The 18,477-nt window shown below is 41.3% G+C and overlaps 1 protein-coding gene across 1 annotated transcript in view; it reads right to left on the bottom strand.

Moving 5' to 3' along the window:
* Positions 1–18,477, bottom strand: part of LOC137956867 (1,4-alpha-glucan-branching enzyme 2-2, chloroplastic/amyloplastic-like) — a 76,692-nt gene that overhangs the window by 56,355 nt on the left and 1,860 nt on the right. The window contains exons 2-4 of the mRNA XM_068804520.1: positions 15,114–15,274; positions 11,404–11,651; positions 973–1,071 (exon numbers count right to left, since the gene is read on the bottom strand). Of these exons, the coding sequence (XP_068660621.1) occupies positions 973–1,071; positions 11,404–11,651; positions 15,114–15,274 (508 nt within the window). The remainder of the gene's footprint in view (positions 1–972; positions 1,072–11,403; positions 11,652–15,113; positions 15,275–18,477) is intronic.

Raw genomic sequence — 18,477 nt, 5'->3', positions numbered from 1 at the left:
TAATCAGCTTGCCATGAAGCCACTCTTTAAATATTTGGAGGCCGAAAAGAAGAGCACTCGCTTCAGCAAAATTTGAATCAACAATACCCACCGGCCCTGCATAAGATAGAATTGGGTCTCCACTGTTGTCTCTGAAAACACCACCAGCTCCAGCCGGCCCAGGACAGCCTAAAGCACTGCCGTCAAAATTGAGTTTGGTGCAGTCGTAAGGGGGAGGATCCCAGGTGGCCATAACCGGATTCCTACAGGGGCTCGCCATGTGCGCGATCAAGCCCCAATTTTCTCGAAGGGAGACGCCCGGTAGAGAAGCAAACTCCTTCCTAGAATGTAGCCAACTTGAGAAGTTCTCTACTTTATGAATCAACTACTTAATTGTTTGACTTATCTTTAAAGATTCAATTTGGGTGTAAGTGAGGCATAGGTAGTTTAATTTTACTGTGATTCATGTTGTTTTCTATATTATAAATAGAAGACTAATGTACCCAGTTTACAAATAATCAATGAATGAAATTTCTCTCGTAAAATTTCAACACAATGGAAACGTTTTCAACAGCTTAGTGTACTAGAGAGAGAGTAACTAAAGAGCACAACATCTTGAAGAAGTGCTCCAACATTTCTGCTGCAATATCTTAAGACATTCTACTACCATACATGAGTTTTGGGATAATTGATAGCCCATAGACAGCTAGCTCAGCTAAAACTCCCCTCAAAGCTCCCAACGAATTTCAGAGGAGTCACGAACTGAAGCAAAACAAGAAACTCATAAACAAACTAAACTTAAATACTCTTTTTCAGACAATACATGAATTAGTTATCACTAAAGCATGTAACCCAATGGACCAAAAAAACTGGCAACATCTGGGAAAAGATTATGGGTTTAACTACTCATGCATTACTCACAAATAATCATTAATGAAATAAGCCAAAAAACAATGTCAGAAAAGACAAAAGCTCAAATAGAAAAAAGACTACCTGGGAATGAAGCCAAATTTTTCATAACCACGAGAAAAAGCATCCAAACTGCCTTCATACTTATCAATCTGCTCACGCATATTCCTATACTGGTTATATCTGTACCATTCAACAAAGTACTGTAAGATTTCGTAAAAACAATAATAATAGCAACTATAGTAGTGGCTGTACCACCAAAAATAGCTAGAGAAAACCATGCAATGAAGTCAAACAGTCAATTGATTATTTCTTCTTCATTGCCCCTTTGTATTTTAGATTTGAAGTGTTTTGTTCAAGAAGTTCAATGTACAAACTCAATCTTTCCCCAAGCTTCTTATCCAATAAGTTTTTATTTTTCATTGGATTACGCTGGAAAGATCTTGAGGAAGCTCTCTTTTGCAGCACTTACATCGTGTACTTCAGATACAGAAATTGAAAAGCATTTGAAGTAAAAACTGCATAATGGGTGTAAATGAAAAAAAAAAAAAAAATCATCACAATCTCGTCAGGGTATGTAAGCTAACTGAAATTTACTGTCTAGCAAGTTATATTATTAGAGAGAATTGAAAGAATGTATGTTCCCCATCCAATTCTAGAATGAAGGTATTTCATCAATAGCATCCACAGATCACAGCGCTCAAACTCAACTTTTTTAACAGCTCCAAAGGTAAAGAGGCCAGTCATAGGAGGGCTGTGATATGTGATTCTGATGGTTGAGATCAGCTAATCCCACGTTGATTCTCTAGCTAACCAGGGGTGACCCTTCAATCTCTCATTGTAGGGATCTGCCCACCTAAATATTGTATCCTCAGCCCTCAGGTTTGAAGAAGATTTTGACTTTCTCAAAAAAAAAAAAAAAAAAAAAAGTTGTGATGGTAAACCAACACAGCTCCTCAAACTCCTTTACTCTGGCTCTCCTAGGATCCTAGGATAAGCTTTCTCTATTTCCGTGTTTACTCCAACTCGACTTTTCAGTGGTAGAGAGGAGATTCAACATTCTTTATAAAAGGTCTTTATCAATTCGGGTGTTCTTGTCTTAGTTCAATGCGCTATACAAATGTAGATGGGCCTAGGCCCGGGAAACTATGGGCTAAGCTCCTGAGCGTGGAGCGCTTTATCCCGCTACAAGGCTACACCATGGACTGATTCATTATATTAACAAGAAAAAATTACATCAGAGAGAGGGGGGTGACCGTCCCAAACAGTGAGAGATTGGAGGGAAGTCCCAGATTTGGCTAATTTATTGGCAAAAGAATTTGCCGATCTGATTACAATGTTCCAAGAGCATGAAATAACAGATACAATGTCAGAAATTGAACGCAAGGTAGGCCAGTGGCGCCAAGGGGGGGAAGCCGATCCCAACCCCCAGCTAATAACGATGCTAGAGTGACCTTCAATGAGTAAATGTCCGGAGAGCCATTCCTCGAAGATATTCAGATAGTGAAGGAGAGCAGAGGCTTCAACGGTGGTAGAGTCAGCAAGCCACAGAGGTCCCACATAAGACAAGAGAGGTCCCACATAAGACAAGATGGCCTCACCCGTGGAGTTGCAGAATATGCCTCTAAAGCCAGCCAGACCCGGGCATTCCAAGACACTACCGTCAAAGTTCAGCTTGATGTTGTTCGGAGAAGGGGGGAACCATTCAACCATACGATATGTCTTGGATGGGCCAACCATGTGGGCAAGGATACACTGGTTGATTCGAAGCAGCACACCCTTGAAGGCAGAGAATTCTTGACTTTGTCTTCTAAATCCTACTTTCAATGTCATTGTTATTGTTGAAATCAACAAAATATATTGATACAAGTATTATAATCAGAATTGAACACAAGGACTTCGGTTTTCTTTATTTTGCTTGCAATTAGTTATAGTGCCATCCAGCATCATACCTTATTTTATGGAAGGATATAATTTTTTTATAAAAGAGGGAGAGAAATATACAAACCTAACTAAGCGGGCCTTCCTACACAACAAGGTGTTGGAGGGAAACACCCCGTTTAGCTACTTGGCGATTGATACGTCAATTCGCCTGCTAAATCAATAATCATCTTCTTTGTTTTTGTGGAAATGTCAATCCTTGGGTAAGAATGTCAACAAGGACACAGTGAACGACTGTGAGTCTGTTACAATGACAACTTTCAAATTCGATCGGACATGATTAATGAACAAGATCTTTTATGCTTGATGTATTATATGATCTCAATTCTCACTTATTTGAATTTTTCACATGTGAAAATGGAAATTTCACATTTGAAGTGTTTCCACAAACAAATTGGAATTGTTGTGTCAGAAATTGGGGAAGAAATAGATGACAATGGCATCACATAGAGAAGAAAAATTTCCGGTTCCAAAGCTCTCTTTTATCTCGAAGAAGAATAAGTCAAGTTTGGATTACCACTCCTTTCATTGTGCAATAGTTAAGAAATCCAGGTTTAGGAACTGAAGCTTCCTACTTCGATGATAAAGACAATTTCTGGCTACCAGATGATCACTAAGTTTTTTTTTTTTAATGATGCTGATTTTTATTAAGAAAAAACCTCAAGAGAGCATATTACAAAGGAGGGACGCCTTCCCAAACAATAAGAGATTGCTGGGAAGTTCCGAATTTTGCCAATTTATCAGCCAAAGAATTGGCTGATCTAGGAATGAGATTCCAATTACAATGTGTAGAAGATAAAATGTCAGCAATACTATCAGTGATGGGCCAATGGCGCCTAGGGGGGAAGCTGTCTTTGGAACACCAACTAATAACCGTCTTCAAGTCGCCTTCAATGATTAACTTGCCATGGAGACAATCCCTGAAGATTTGGAGGCCGAACAACAGAGCACTAACTTCAGCAGTATTAGAATGGGCAATGCCCACCGGACCAGCGTAAGAAAGAATAGGGTCTCCATTGTGACCTCTGAACACACCACCTGCTCCAACTGGCCCAAGACATCCAATAGCACTACCATCAAAATTCAGTTTTATGCAGTCGCAAGGGGGAGGATCCCAGATAGCCATACTCGGAGTTCTGTTGGGGTCAAACATATGAGCGATCAAATTCCAATTTTCCCGAAGGAAAACCCCGATAGAGTGGCAAAATCTTTCCTTGTATCAAGCCAGCTCGAGATGAGGCCAACGGCATGAGAAGCCGTGTTGTCTGGGGAGCTAGCTTTGAAGTTGAATCTCCGGTTATTCCGCTCGAGCCACATGCACCATGGAACATGCGTAAGACAAGCCGAGAGAATTAACTTGCCCAGCCGAGGAAGGAGAATCCCTCGAACCATCTCAAAGGTGCCAAAGAGGTTCTAATATAGCCCCACTTGGAGCCCAATTTTCTGAAAGATCTTCATCCAAACTTGCCATGAAAATCCACAGTGTAAGAGGACATGTTGGACTGTCTTTTCGCACTCACCGCAAAGGGGACAAGAAAGATTGAGGGCAGTGAAGCCTCTTCTATGAAGATTGTTCTGAAGAAAGAATATGTTCTCTAATGGCTGACTACATGAAAATTTTGATTTTGCTTGGCGCTGAGAGTTTCCAAGCCAGATTCGCCTTGTGCTCATGAATATTGTAGTCCTGCTTTCTAATATGAGAGTAAGCCGAAGTGACAGTGAATCGGCCATTATTACTGGGCTTCCAGATCAACTTATCAATTGAGTGCTCCCGGATAATATTACTATTGAGTTTTGTAAGGAGAGAGCAAAAAACCAACAATTCCTCATCATTTAATCCCCGACAGAACGGGAGACGCCACAAGTGATAACTCCATGAATCAGCCACAAAGCAAGAGAGGTCGCTTGCCACCCTATGCAGCCCCAGGAAGTCCTCCAAGAGGGATCGGGGGCCACACCATTCATCCGACCAGAAGAGGAGGGTCCTTCCATTGCCCGTGTGAAACGATGTAGCATCTCTGAATATTGGAAGGAGCTTGAAAACCGATTTACATATTGGGGATAGGAGGCAAGCAACGCCGCCCTCTCTCCACCAAGCACCCGAAAACTGAAGGTAGAATTTCACCATATTCCTCCATAAACTGTTATGCTTGTTGTTGAAATTCCAAATCCATTTGAGCATAAGAGTTTTGTTCATTTCTCTTGTAGGCCGGATGCCCAATCCTCCTCTATTATGACGCATGCAAATATCCTTCCAACTAACCAGATGATATTTGAACCTCTCCATAAAAATCGTCGACGGATGGCATGAACTTTGGAACAAATGGAGGCTGGACAGTGCATAAATGATAACAGATAATTTGGCAGCCCAGCCAGACAAGACTTGAGGAGAGTGAGATGCCCCGCTGTTGATAAGAGTTTACCCCTCCAAGTGGCTAGCCTCTTTTCAAAATTCACAATGAGGGGTGGCCATAGTGACGCCGAAGGCCGAGAATCAAAAAGTGGAGCCCAAGATATGTAGTTGGCATATTTCCCACAAAGCATCCCAGGTAGTCCGCCATATCCCGAAGCCCAGCTGGATCAATGTGATAGCCAAGAAGAGTGATTTTTCCCCAATTTATGTTCTGACCGGAAGCCAATTCAAATAATCCCAGCACGGCACGCAATTTTCTGATCTGATCCATAGTACCAACCCCGAAGCAAATAGTATCATCCACAAACTGGAGAATCGGAATATCAAAGGTTGTGCAATTAGTCGTGGAGAGGAGCCATCCCATGCTCTTGGCCGAGTAGATCAAGGAGGATAGATATTTTGCCACCACGTTGAAGAGAAAGGGGGAGAGGGGGTCTCCCTGTTTGATTCCCCTGGTTCCCTTAAAATACCCACAAATTGTTCCGTTGAGAAGGACGGAGTAGCTTGCAGAGGAGATGCAGCTTTGGATCCAGAAGCGTCATTTTTCTCTGAATCCCAACTTCCCCAGGAGGGTGTCCAGAAACTTCCAGTTAACTCTGTCAAATGCCTTTTCGAAGTCAAGCTTGAGGATGAATCTGGGGAGCTTTCGGACCTTGAAATGATGACTAAGTTCATGACATGCCATTGCTGAATCAAGAATGTTTCTTCCCTTAACGAAAGCACTCTCGCCATGGTGAATGGCAATAGGGAGGACTGCCCTGAGTCGACTAGCAAGGAGGCGCACAATCACCTTATATGCATTGGTAGTGAGACTGATCGGCCAAAAGTCAGATGGGAGCTTTGCCCCATTTTTTAGGGATGAGGGCGATGAAAGAGGCTCCAATACTCCTATATCTGATGCCATGCTGATAAAAAGAGCAAGCCATACTGGAAATGTCTTCTCTGATGAAAGGCCAGCCAACGACGATCCCCATTGAATCCATCTAGGCCCGGAGCACGATCCAAAGGAAGACCAAGGGCTACTATTTCAATTTCCCGACCAAAGAAGGGGAGCTCGATGAGACTAGCTGCAGCTGATGGAATAACCTCAAGGTTAACCCTTTGGGAGAAGGGGCGGAATGGTTGGTGATCAGAGTATAAATCTGCAAAAAAATTCACCAATGAGTCGGAAATAAGGGTTGGGTCCGAGGTGGCCTCACCGTTGACGTTGAGCATGGCAATGCGGTTGGCCCTTCTTCGTGCAAAGGCGACTGCATGGAAGAATTTAGTATTAGCATCCCCATCAGAGAGCCATTTGAATCTTGCACGTTGCTTCCAGTGCACTAACTCGCTGTGGGCGAAGGACTGCAATTGCCCTTGAAAGGCATACCTCTGAGAGATTTCCGGAGAAGAGAGACCTTTGACTTCCTCCTTAGAGTTGAGAGCGACTCAATTGAGCACTTTACCGGAGACGTTGCTGTAGAGCTGAAGCCAATCATTGCTGGCTAAGAATCGGTCCAGCTTTGAGAGGACAGGGAGCTGCCTGCCATTTGACCAAGTGAAGGTCTTCCTAGATAGGGTAATCTCATCCAGGTCCCAACTGCCAATAAAATCAGCAAATAGCCTTATGGAGGTTGTGATTCTCTGGGACGGCGGGGATTTCTCGTGGTAGAAGCGAGTGACATTGAAGTCACCCACAAGCATCAGAGGAATAGGCCACATCTGACAAGTCCTCAATAGATCCTCCCAAAATAGGTGGCGCTCATGGTGTCTGGTAGGGTCGTAAGCACCGACTAGGCACCAAATGTTCCCCGAACCTTTGTCTTGCAGCTTGATGCCAAGGGAGTAATAGCCACAGCAAAGATCAAGCACCTCAGTAGTACTGGTCTCCCACATCAGTAGGATACCGCCTGTCGATCCCACTGCATCCACTGAAGCCCAGCCGAGCTCGTTTAGGTGCCACAACTCACGGATGTATCCAAAGGGAAGAGAAGCCACCTTGGTTTTTTGGAGAACAACAACATTTGCCTTGGTAGAGGCAAGGAGGTCCCGAATGGAAGCGCGACAATATAAGGACCCAATTCCACAGACATTCCAGGAGAGAATAATCATTGATCATTATTCATCTTCTTCGACTTCTTAGATGGGTGGTTATCTCCCGGGAGAGGCTCCGTGAAGACGGTGCCCATCAACTTGGCAAGTTCCACTATCTGGGCCAAGGTTTATAGGTCGTATTTGTGTTGTTCTGACTGGAGAGCTGCCACAAACACTTGAGCTCGTTCACCTGGCTTTGGAATGATGAAATCTCCCGTCTCTAGGTTACAGGGGTATCGAGTGGTGGCACTGGGTCCTCCCTGTAGAAGTTGTCTCTAGTGACCTCTTGCTTGGCGCTGGTAGGTTACAACAGGAGGGGGAGAATTGTTTTGTCTGTGGGCACGAGGAGCACGCTCACTACTTCTGGACTCTGCATCGGAGAGGTAATTTTCAAGGTGGGGATTTCTCAGGGGGGGATTCCAATATCCGGGGGGATGTTTGTGGAGTGTGGAGGCTATGGGGACGATTTATAGGAGGGTCTATGAGGGTTTCAATGGGGGGGAGGAAGGTGAGGGTAAGGTTATTTCTGGGGTTAAGACAGAGGGGTGAACGACATCTAGATTTGGGCTAAGGGTATTTTTTTGGCGGGGACTGGGGTCAGTGGGTGGGCGAGTGATGTGTCGGATAAGTGGGGGAGAATGCCGAGGGGTCAGCGAGTATAGTTCCCATGCCAGCTATAAAGCTGCCTGGAGGGGATCGCATCTGCTAGGAGGGGGCAGAGTCGAAAGGTGCACTTCCTAGCGCATTGACTGGCCGTGTGATTTCCCGAGGTTTGATTGTGCTTTCGGAAACCACATCTCTAAAATCATCCATCACAGCGATGCTGATACGGATCCAGTATCGAGCTTTATCCACCATAACGCATCTGAAATATTACCCTTCACATGGGTGAAGAGGATTGATGAGGATCAGGGCCTCATCCAGACGGTGCCAGTGCTCCATGAGTGGGTCCAAAGTAATGATAGAGCCAAACTCAGACACGACTCTCGAAAAGACCGCGTTCTGCTATAGCTCGGTAGGAAACCCTGTAACTGTGACCCATTGACCGTATTGGCTAGAGGGTGCCGAGGGAAGCCACTATGAGACCCCGATGATGCCTGAGCTGGTGTGGGGTATGATGGCAAAAGCCACAGAAGACTCCTGCTGGGTTCCGAAATGAACAAGCTAAGTTTGGGGACTGAGATAGGAGATTCTAGAAGTGTAAGGGAGGTGAAGTTCGTCAATCAGCCAGTGAAAAATGTTTGATTTGATGACGTCGGGGGATGTTTGGACGAGAATGCAGCGAGTCAAAATTTTTTGCCCGTCATGGAGAAGGTTTGGTGGTATTTGGATGATTTTTGATGTTTATGTGGGAGCAAGGGGGACTGAGGTATGGTTTTGGGGCAAATCTGGAATTTTCGGGGAGGAGGGGGTGATGTTAGGAGCATGAGAGGATGTCGGGGGTGTTTTGGTGATGCTGGGTTGCGGGGAGGAGAGGTGGAAATCTTACTCTGGCATCACCAGGGAGGATTGGCGCTTCTGCTATGTCTAGAGCTAGGGAGAGGCTCTGGAGTGCAACGGCTACCTCATTCCAGCAAAAACCCGAGTTTGTGGCCTCGGGTATGAATAATCTGGCTAAAATGGAGGTTTCTCTTCTGTGGATGACCCTACATTCTCGGCAACCACGAAAGGTAGTCACCGAGAAGAGGAAAATTGAGTCTCGTGACTAGAGTTCACGGGATTTCTCAGTTTCTGAGGTAGCTCTCTGGAACTGAAGCCTGAAGCTGTGGATCGCTTCTACTGGGACGCAGTTGAATGAAAGTTTTGAGCCATCGGCTAAGGAGATACGGATCACCGGACCAGATTTTCGGACGACTCTCTCGACAGTAACTCTGCATTTTTCGTAGTTGACGTGGAAAAGATTATTACGCTTCTTTCGGCGAGAGACCGTCGTCCAGCAAGCTTCGTATTCCTCCATCGAAGCCTCAGAAAGCTCGTCGGAGCGGTGGCAGGACGGATCCGACCGTCTGTGGGTTTTTCTTCCTCATCGTGGAGAGACATTTCCTCCATTTCTTCTAGTCGCAGCATCATCGCGTCTTCTACCGGCGTCGGAAAAGCTCGCGGTACCTTGCCTGAGTGGTAGAGGTCGACGGGGGTGGTTCGATGGCCGGCCGTAGGGACGATGACCGTCGGGGGAGCTCTCTCTCCCATTTTGGGGGTTTTGGTGCATGTTAGCAGTTTCGAAATAAACGGCGCACGATACGATCGTTAACGGCGCACGTTAAGCAAAAAAATTGCCTAAATCGCTCCTCTTGCTCGCTCAACAGATGATCACTATAAGTTGCAAAGTGTTCACCATCCATAAGACATCAAGCAGTTTCTTACCATCCATATCAGCTCCAAAGTAAGGCTTTTAGATTCTGGAATGTATAGTAAAGCATATGCTATTGATTTTTCTCTTTTCTGAAATTTTCTACCTCTCTTACCATGATCAAAGAACTCACATGACCAGTACGACTGAATTTGGAAGCCAGCAATTGTCTTACAACACTTACAAGTGACTCTCTTTTTGTGTAAGCAAACATTTCAAATAAACCTCCCTCATTTGAGTTGCAGTCACAAACCACAACCTTAAATCCATTTTTACATCTCAATGTATTTAGTCAAGATGTCTTTTGGATGTAAAAAGCGAAAAGTAAGGAATGGTCACCACAGTTCCTTTTATACAGTGCTACAGAGGCTGTAATTGACAACCTGTGAGAGCACAAATCTATCGATTACTCCGCTTGCAATGCCAAAATTCTACTCTTCCTCTGATTACCATGGAAGTTTACACTAACTAATCCTCCACTAATGAAACCAATAGCAAAGATAGTATGTATCTCTAGCATTTCAGTCCTTTTATTTTCTAAACAAACAAAAAGAACTATTTCATTGATCGTATTGGATTACCACAAGCTCAGAAGTCCAGATGAACTAATTTGCACTTATTTAGTTATTCGATCGCCCAAAAAGGATTTGGAGAGAGGAGGGCCTTCCCCGCCTTCTCTTTCTGTGCGTCTTTCACACAAAAAGAAGGGGGCAGGTGGAAAGCTCACCTCTCCTTTGCAGAACCTTTTTTTGATATGTGAATATAATTAATAATAATTTTTAAAAACAAAAAAAAAAACTTACTATAGGGTCACATTTAGAATTTGGCCATAATTCGAAATACTCTATCTAGATGGCTGTATTCGGAAATACAATATGTAGGACGGACATGCTTGGAAATTACCCTAACTTTAATAATAGTAATATATTTTGAATAGTGAGAATAATAAAAATAGTAATATAATAAATACACTCGTGCAAGACTGAACCAAACATTGCAAACTAGCAAAAAAAATCATGAAATCCTAACACTGAATGATGATACGATTAGTGTATAGGAGTCCAAAAATGTAAAACAAAAACAGTTCAGTTGGTGAATCTGGATGGCTTCTACTTGAAAACTCCAAGGAAGTCAAGTAAATAAGTCTAAGAGAACTAAACACAATCAATACATATGGTAGAAACAACAAAACAGATACAAAAACCAAATTACATAATTAAAACCCAAGGAAACTTAGGTTGGCTCTACTTGAAAATTCCAAAGAAGTCGAGCAAATAAGTCATAAGAGAACTAAAAATAATCAATGCATATGATAGAGGGAAAGGAGGTCCAGCCACCCTTGCCTGCACCCAACTTTTTACTCTAAGAAAAAGTTATACTATTAAACAAGATGCAATTTGCTTCATTACATTTCTAACAGTGCCATTATCACCATTTTATCATTAAAATTGATAAAAATAAGAAAATCCCAACAGCATATAAATCATGAATGCATGAAATAAAAATAAATATAAACATAAAAAATCAAGTTTTTAAGTAATTCAATTAAAATTTCATGGTGAATTAAAATTTGGGTCCACCTAGCTTAGATAGACTTAAGTCCATACTCCTTATATGCAACATAATATTGCAGTAAAACACAGATATAACAGACATAAATGTCTTTTAAAGAAAAACACAACATAGATGGGAATAGAGAAGCAAGTAATGTACTAAGTATAGGACAAATTTCTCTTACCTATAATCAAGATGTGCTCGATGACCCCTCAAAGTTGGGTCTATTTCATATATTTTTTGTCCGTTACCAGGTGGAGGAACAGATCGTTTCACATACTCAACCTCTGGCTCACTTTCCATGGCTTTTTCAGGTGCAAATTCTAGTGTATCTTCAACTTTGTCAACATCAACGTTTGGGCGAGAAGGAATAGATGCTTGCCGCACCACCTCGTTCTCCTCATCTTCTAGAGGTGAAATAACTTGGGATTCCTAAGACAATTTTACAACTCATAGTTTTCCCTCTAAAAGGTTACAAACTTTCAATAAGATACAAAGTTCAACAATTCAGTATTGTAGAAAGCAGAACAAACATACAAACAAAGCACTACATAAATTTTGAACAAGATCATGAACTTTTATTTTTCACATTCTATGTAAGAATAATTAGCTTGATTGTCTTCATGATGTTCTTCTTGATTTTCCATTCTGTTTCCGCCTTGTATCCTTGCTGGTCACTTTTTTTTTTTTTTTGAAATGTGGTGTATAAGCTATTAAAAGATGGAGTAAAGTACAAACAAACCTAGCTAGGCAAGCCTTCCTCCACAACAAGGTGTTTAAGAGGAATGCTACTTTCCAAGGAACAAACTTATTTTACATACTTCTTGTTTTAGTTATATATGTAGTTTGATTTCCTACTCAAACAAGGAGATATATATTTATCCCAAAGGAAAAGGAATTTTTTTTAAGAAATTGCTGTAAGCATATTCAACCTTAAATATTTATATTAAGCATATCTTTTTCTGCCAAATAGAGCTATGGATGGAGATTGGCCCTTTACCACATGAGAGGGTTTCTAACACGAGGTCTTGGACCCAAATCCTGCCAACGTATGGGGTGTAGTATGTACATGTTTCTAATTATCATTCCAAAAAGGGGAAAAAAGAGCTAAAAAGAATATGGTTAATAAGACAAAATAAAAACATCATGAAAGAGAGAAAAATGAGCAATGACTACATAATTTTAGGAGGAACATTCCAAAATACAATTCCTTGATAATCCAAGTCCACAATCATGGGGCTTTTACTTGCAATGAATTTCAGATGAAGAAGATGTTAAAACCTTCATGGATTAATATTTTTTTAATATAAAAAAGAATTAGATTTTATTTTGACACAGCAAGGTAGGAATAGATTAAGAAGATAAAGGAAAAATACAGCAGTCGAACAACATAATAAACACGAGCAAGATAAAACAAGGAGTTGCGAGGAGTCCACTTGTACAGAAGGAACCACTAGGTGACTGGCAGTTCATTGGAGCAACGACTCCAACCTGAAATGAGAAACGGAGGCCAGAGATCTCCAATTACCATTTAAAGACAGAGCTGGAAGACAGTGAAGCTCAGAGAACCTTGTAACCCAGACCAAGATAAATGGAACATCCTTTTCCAAACACCTCCCCCAGATCAGCACCAACCATCAAAAGTTCTTTTGCTGCATTCCTTCTAGGCACCAACAAATACTAGGAGAGGGAAGGGAACATAACAAATGAAAACCAAAATAACAAACATAAAATTATACAAGCCTTTCTGTTCGAGTGAAGTGAAATTATTATTATTATAATTAATAGCCTATTAAGTGTTCAACTCACATCATCCTAGTCAAACTATCAGCTACAAAGTTGTGGTTGATTTGATTCCTAGTAATTGCTTGTTTCATCGTTCCTTGCTTCGATCCATCTAGACTTATTGCTAAACAACGCATGCCAGTCACTACTTTTCGTTTTTCTCTCGATGACTTCCTACAATCAACATTTGAAGAAGGGTAGAGATAAAGACAGAAAAAGATAGAAAGAGAGAGGCAGAGCACAGAGAAGGGAAAGAATTGCCTCTTATGCAAATAAAATTAACCTAGTTATTTTCAGAACTACTAAATATAGTTGAAATGAATACCTAAGGGGGGGTTAGTCCACAATGAACTTGAAATGAAGTGAAGATTTCAATTCATCTTAAATGAATTGATTCAACTTCAACTCATCCTTGGGTGTTAATATAGACGAGTTCAAGTGCACTGGAAAACAGGTTCCAGTGTTAATGCCCCAAAATGAAAAATATGATATAAACAAGACAATGAGTAACTTTTTGTAATATACTTAAATAGAACCTATACCTAAACAGATAATTAACTAAAATAAACATGGTTACTACACTTATAAGTGATAATGTGTAGTATTAAAATATATTAATAAACTAATTAATGAAAGACTATATTATATTACTTAATGATTACAGTTTATTATAAATTAATATAATAATTATGTGTGACTAGAATAAATTATAAAAAATAAAAAATAAAATAAAAAATAACATAAACGAATATAATAAATAAATAAATAAATTTTTTAATAACATGAGGTATATTTTAATATTAAAATCATTAATTTAATACAGTAATAAAAAATAAATAAATAAATTATTTTATCAATAACAAAATAAATATTTTTACGTATTATTAATTAATAATATATTACCATAAAATTTAAAACCATTGGTTTAATTAATTATAGCAATGGGGTAATTAAACCAAAACAATTTATCAAATGTTTATTTTAAAAATATTTTAATTATGACTATTAAATCACTAATTTAATACAGTAATTACAAAATGAATATACTGAATAAATAAAAAAATTATTTTATAAATAAAAAATATGGATTATTATTTTTATGACGCTGGTTTAATTTTTCCTAACTTATGAAAAATTAAACCAGCTTCGTCTTCCTCACGGCGCCCCGATGCGTCGTCTTCCTCATAGGCAAGAGACAAGGGCGGGCCAGTAGGCAACGGGGACGGAGGCGGCGCTCCGATGGTACGCCGAGAGAGAGGAGAGAGGGAGGCTAAGAGGCTCTGGGACAGAGGCTCGGCCTCCTGTGCTTTGCGATGGTGGCTCTGTGACGGAGACCGAGAGGGAGAAGAGAGGGAAAAATAATTCGGGGGAGGAAGGCCAAGAAGGGAGAAAAGGTGAGTGGGAGCAAAAAAAATTCGGGAGAGGAAGCCGAGAGAGGGAGAATAGAGGGAAATGAGGGGAAAAAATTCGTTCAGGGGAGGCAGAAACGCGTCCAGCGAGTGATTCATGTGGATGATTTTCAAAATAGGTATGAAACACGATTCCCCATTTTTGCCTAAGAAGATTACCTGGCATGATTCAAATGAAGAGGAGATCATTCTGGACTAACGGCCTAATCAAATGAACGGAGTAATGCGAGAGTTATTCATGTCTAATTCATTTTGGACTAACACCCGCCCCCCCCCCCCCCCCCCTTAAGCCTTATTAGAATTGTTTTGCCACCTTGTAGTTTGAGTTTGAGCATTCAAAAATTAGCCTCCTAAGCTTGCATAGCATAGCTCTCTCCATTTGTAGCTTCACTTGTTCAGGCCATTTCAAGGTTGTTTTAACTTAATATTCTTTTCTGTTTAATTTCTAAAGATAAATTTAACAATGTTTTTTACGAAAAAGGTAATTCATTAATAAGAACAAATAGAAGTAGAACAAACTGTTAAAAAAACTGTTATGGTGAAGTGAAACAAAGAGAAGTATTTCACTATCAGAACACACTATGTCCTCATGCACTCACATGCTTTCACATACACAAATAAGTAGCAACAAGAAGAGACCAGCACCAACTCAAAAAAAAAAAAAAAAAAGACTGCAGAAAAAAAATCTTGTTTGTCAAACCTTGAGTTCATTGACAGCTGCTTCAGGTACTTCCACCATATCTAAGGGGGGCAAAGAAGAGTCCTCGCTTAATCCACCCGAGACAAGTATTTTATCAGATGCACCAACGGTAGTTGAAGCGGCATCAGTATTGTAAGACGAATTTCCAGCACAAACCTTCCCTACACAAAAGCACCCAATCAGCTTTTGACCTGAACAGGATGGTTATGTAGCAAAACAAAGACGTGGTCAAGAATATATAGAACTGAGATGAAGAAAATGTATGCATTTTTATAACAAAAAAGAAAAGAAAAAAAGCAAAGTTTCAAAGTTTTTGAAAATAGATACATGTAAAAATTGCTTAAAGAGATGCAGATCTAGATGACAATCCAAGATAGAACAACACATTTCAGCAAAGAAAAAGGAAGAACAGATTGAAAAGAGCCATTGTCATGCAGAACAACTGAAAAGATCCTTTTTTTTAATATTGTATGAATATTATTAAAGGAAGAGATAATTAAAATTTGGGATACTCTCCTAATACAACAACGAACTGAGGGGAGGTTCCCAATTTGGCTTGCCCATCAGCAAAGGAATTTGCTGAACAGGGAATATGATTCTAAGTACAACATAAGCTGGAAGAAATAGTACAGATGTCATGATAAGTTGCCCAATGCCTCCAAGGCGGCTCCTTGGCGTTTCCACACCAATCAATTACGACTTTGGAATCACCTTCAACAATCAAGGGCTCGGAGAAGCGGTCACGAAAAATGATGAGACCATGTAGAAGATCAGTGAATTCAGGGGAGGTGGAGTCGAAAATTCCCAATGGTCTAGCATCATTGTAAGTGGAGTATCCTGAAAGTTGCGGATGATCAGCTACCTGGATGGGAGGGACATTTGAGCCACAAGACGCAGTTGTGGCGCAAAGCCGTGTCTTGAAGATGTTGGAATTCCTTTCTAGTGAGCAACCAAGAGCAGTCATGGCTAACAATTGTCACTCTTAGAAATCTCCTTGGCACTTCTGAATTTGCATTGAAGCGTCAGTTGTTTCTTCCTTTCCAAAGACGTCAAGGAATGAACCCAAGGCAGCTAGAGAGGAGAATCTTGCCCATCTTAGGGAGCTTTGGCACCCAAAGGTGACTAGAGGATGGATGGAAGCAGGCCAATCCAATTAAGTAAGAGAGACCAGACCTTCCATGCTTAGGGCAGTGGATGAAAAGGTGGCTAACCGTCTTACTTTGGTGTTGCAAAATGGGTAATTGGGGTCAAGTCCCAGGTTTCCTTGGCGATACAAGTTATCTGTGGTGAGGATTTTATTTAGGTTGGCAGTCTATAAGGAAAAATCTAACCCAAGGCGGGGCAGCAAGACACCAGGTCAGTGCTGCAGTACTTTGATTAGCATTGACGTTCCAGCCACTAAGATAAGTGTAAGCTAAGAAGACAGGGAACTTGCCACTAGGGTCTACTATCCAAATCAACTTGTCCGAGATGTGAGCACGGATCTTAACCGATGCCAAGTTAGTAATGAGGTTAGATAGTAGAAGTCTCGTCATCAATTAATCACGTCTGACTCGCAAGTCCCAACCACCATTCTCTTGCCAAGCTATAGCAACAGTGGAAGAGGTGCAAGTGGTGATATTCATGGGAGCTTGGTAAAAGATGTTGAAGGACATGTCTCCCAACCACCAATGGGACAAAAATTTGGTTAGCATCCCAACTCCCAACAAAGCATTTTGTTGTGGAGGTAAATTTCGGGAGGAGGAGGAAGAATGACCTCCAAATAGGGGAGAGGCTGCTATGAGCCTATGACGACCACCACCAATCCACCATTTGTCTAAGCTTAGCAATGACCATTGGTCTCCAAATCAAGTTGGGCAGCATGTTAAATTTCTTAATCCACTTTAATAGGAGTGTCAAACTCATGTCTGTTGTAAGCCAGATAACCACTGAGTGACATTGGTTTATAGACTTCCGCCCAAAGGACAAGGTGGTATTTATATATGCCTCTCAGACACCTCCACAGAAATTTTTTCTTCATAGTTTCTATTCAGTGGCATATAGAAGCAGGGTAGGGGGAAGAGATAAAGGAAGTAGTTTGGGATAGCCAAGCAGGATTTTGTGACTACCAGCCTACAAGCCTTCGATAGGAGTTTTCCCTTCTAGGTAGCAAGGTGCAGCTCAAGTTTCTCAATTACAAGGCTTCAGAGTTCATCTATGGCATGTTGTCCAACAAGGGAAGCCCCAGAAATGAGCAAAGTGGATTAGCACGAAGCAGCCCAAGTAGCTAGCCATTTGATTGAGGTTGGCACCGCCGATGTTGTACCCCAGAATTGTCATTTTTTGCCAGCTTATCTTCTGTCACGAAGTCAACTCAAAGAGGCCAGTACAGCTTTTTTCTTCTTGATTTGGTTGAAGGTGCCAAACCCAAAGTAGAGTGTCATCGGTGAACTAAAGAAGTGGGCCAACGAGGCTTTCTCAATTGGAGATAGGAGTAGGCCATCCACTATTCTTTGCTATTTAGATCATGGCAAACAAGTATTCAGCAACAATGTCGAAGGAAAGGGAGAGAGGGTCCTCCTATTGGATGCCTCGAGAGCCATCAACGTAGCCGCAAGATGTCCCGTTGAGGAGAATGGAGTACGAAGCCGAGGAGATGCAGTTTCGGATCCAAAATCTCTATCGGTTGCCAAAGCCCATGCTCATGAGTAGGTTGTCAACCAACTTCCAATTGACTCGATCGAATGCATTCTCAAAATCAAGCTTGAGGGCAATTCGAGGGAGTCCAAAACGCTTGAAGTGGTCAAGCATCTCCTGTGCTGCCATTGCTAAGTCTATTATATTTCTTCCTTTCACGAAGGTGCTTTGCCCATGATGTATGATTGTGGGTAGCATGGACTTGAATCTATGAGCAAGCAGTAATGACCTTGTATATGCTGGAGACATGACTAATTGGTATGGGGGTGTTCCATGTTTGTCTTTTAGGGACAAGGGAAATGAAGGATGTCCCCATGGCTCAGTAAGTGATGCTATTCTTATGAAAATTGAGCACCATGCAGTGAAGTCTTCTTTTATAGTCGGCCAGCAATTTCAATAGAATTCACCATTGTATCCATCAAGTCTAGGGGCACGGTCCAATGGCATATTGAAGGAAGCTACTTCAATTTCTTGGGAGGAGAAAGGTTGTTCCAGCAAGTTTGCAGTGTGGGCACTAATTTTAGTGAGCTGAATATGACGGAGCAATGGGTGGTTGAAACATTTCTTCATATATAAGTCTGTGAAGAAGCTAACAATTGCATCAGTAATGGAAACTCTATCCAAAATCACTTGGCTATTGCTGCACAACAAAGTGATTTGGTTAGTCCTCCGCCTGACTGAGGCAATT

Source organism: Aristolochia californica, unplaced genomic scaffold, assembly GCF_029961685.1.
Source record: "Aristolochia californica isolate CCGP_79_NKW_82.1479 unplaced genomic scaffold, dmAriCali1.0.hap1 SCAF_2, whole genome shotgun sequence".
In the NCBI taxonomy this organism is placed as follows: domain Eukaryota; kingdom Viridiplantae; phylum Streptophyta; class Magnoliopsida; order Piperales; family Aristolochiaceae; genus Aristolochia; species Aristolochia californica.
The sequence above is the reverse complement of the archived record's forward strand: the minus strand, read 5'-3'. Positions and strand labels throughout refer to the sequence as shown.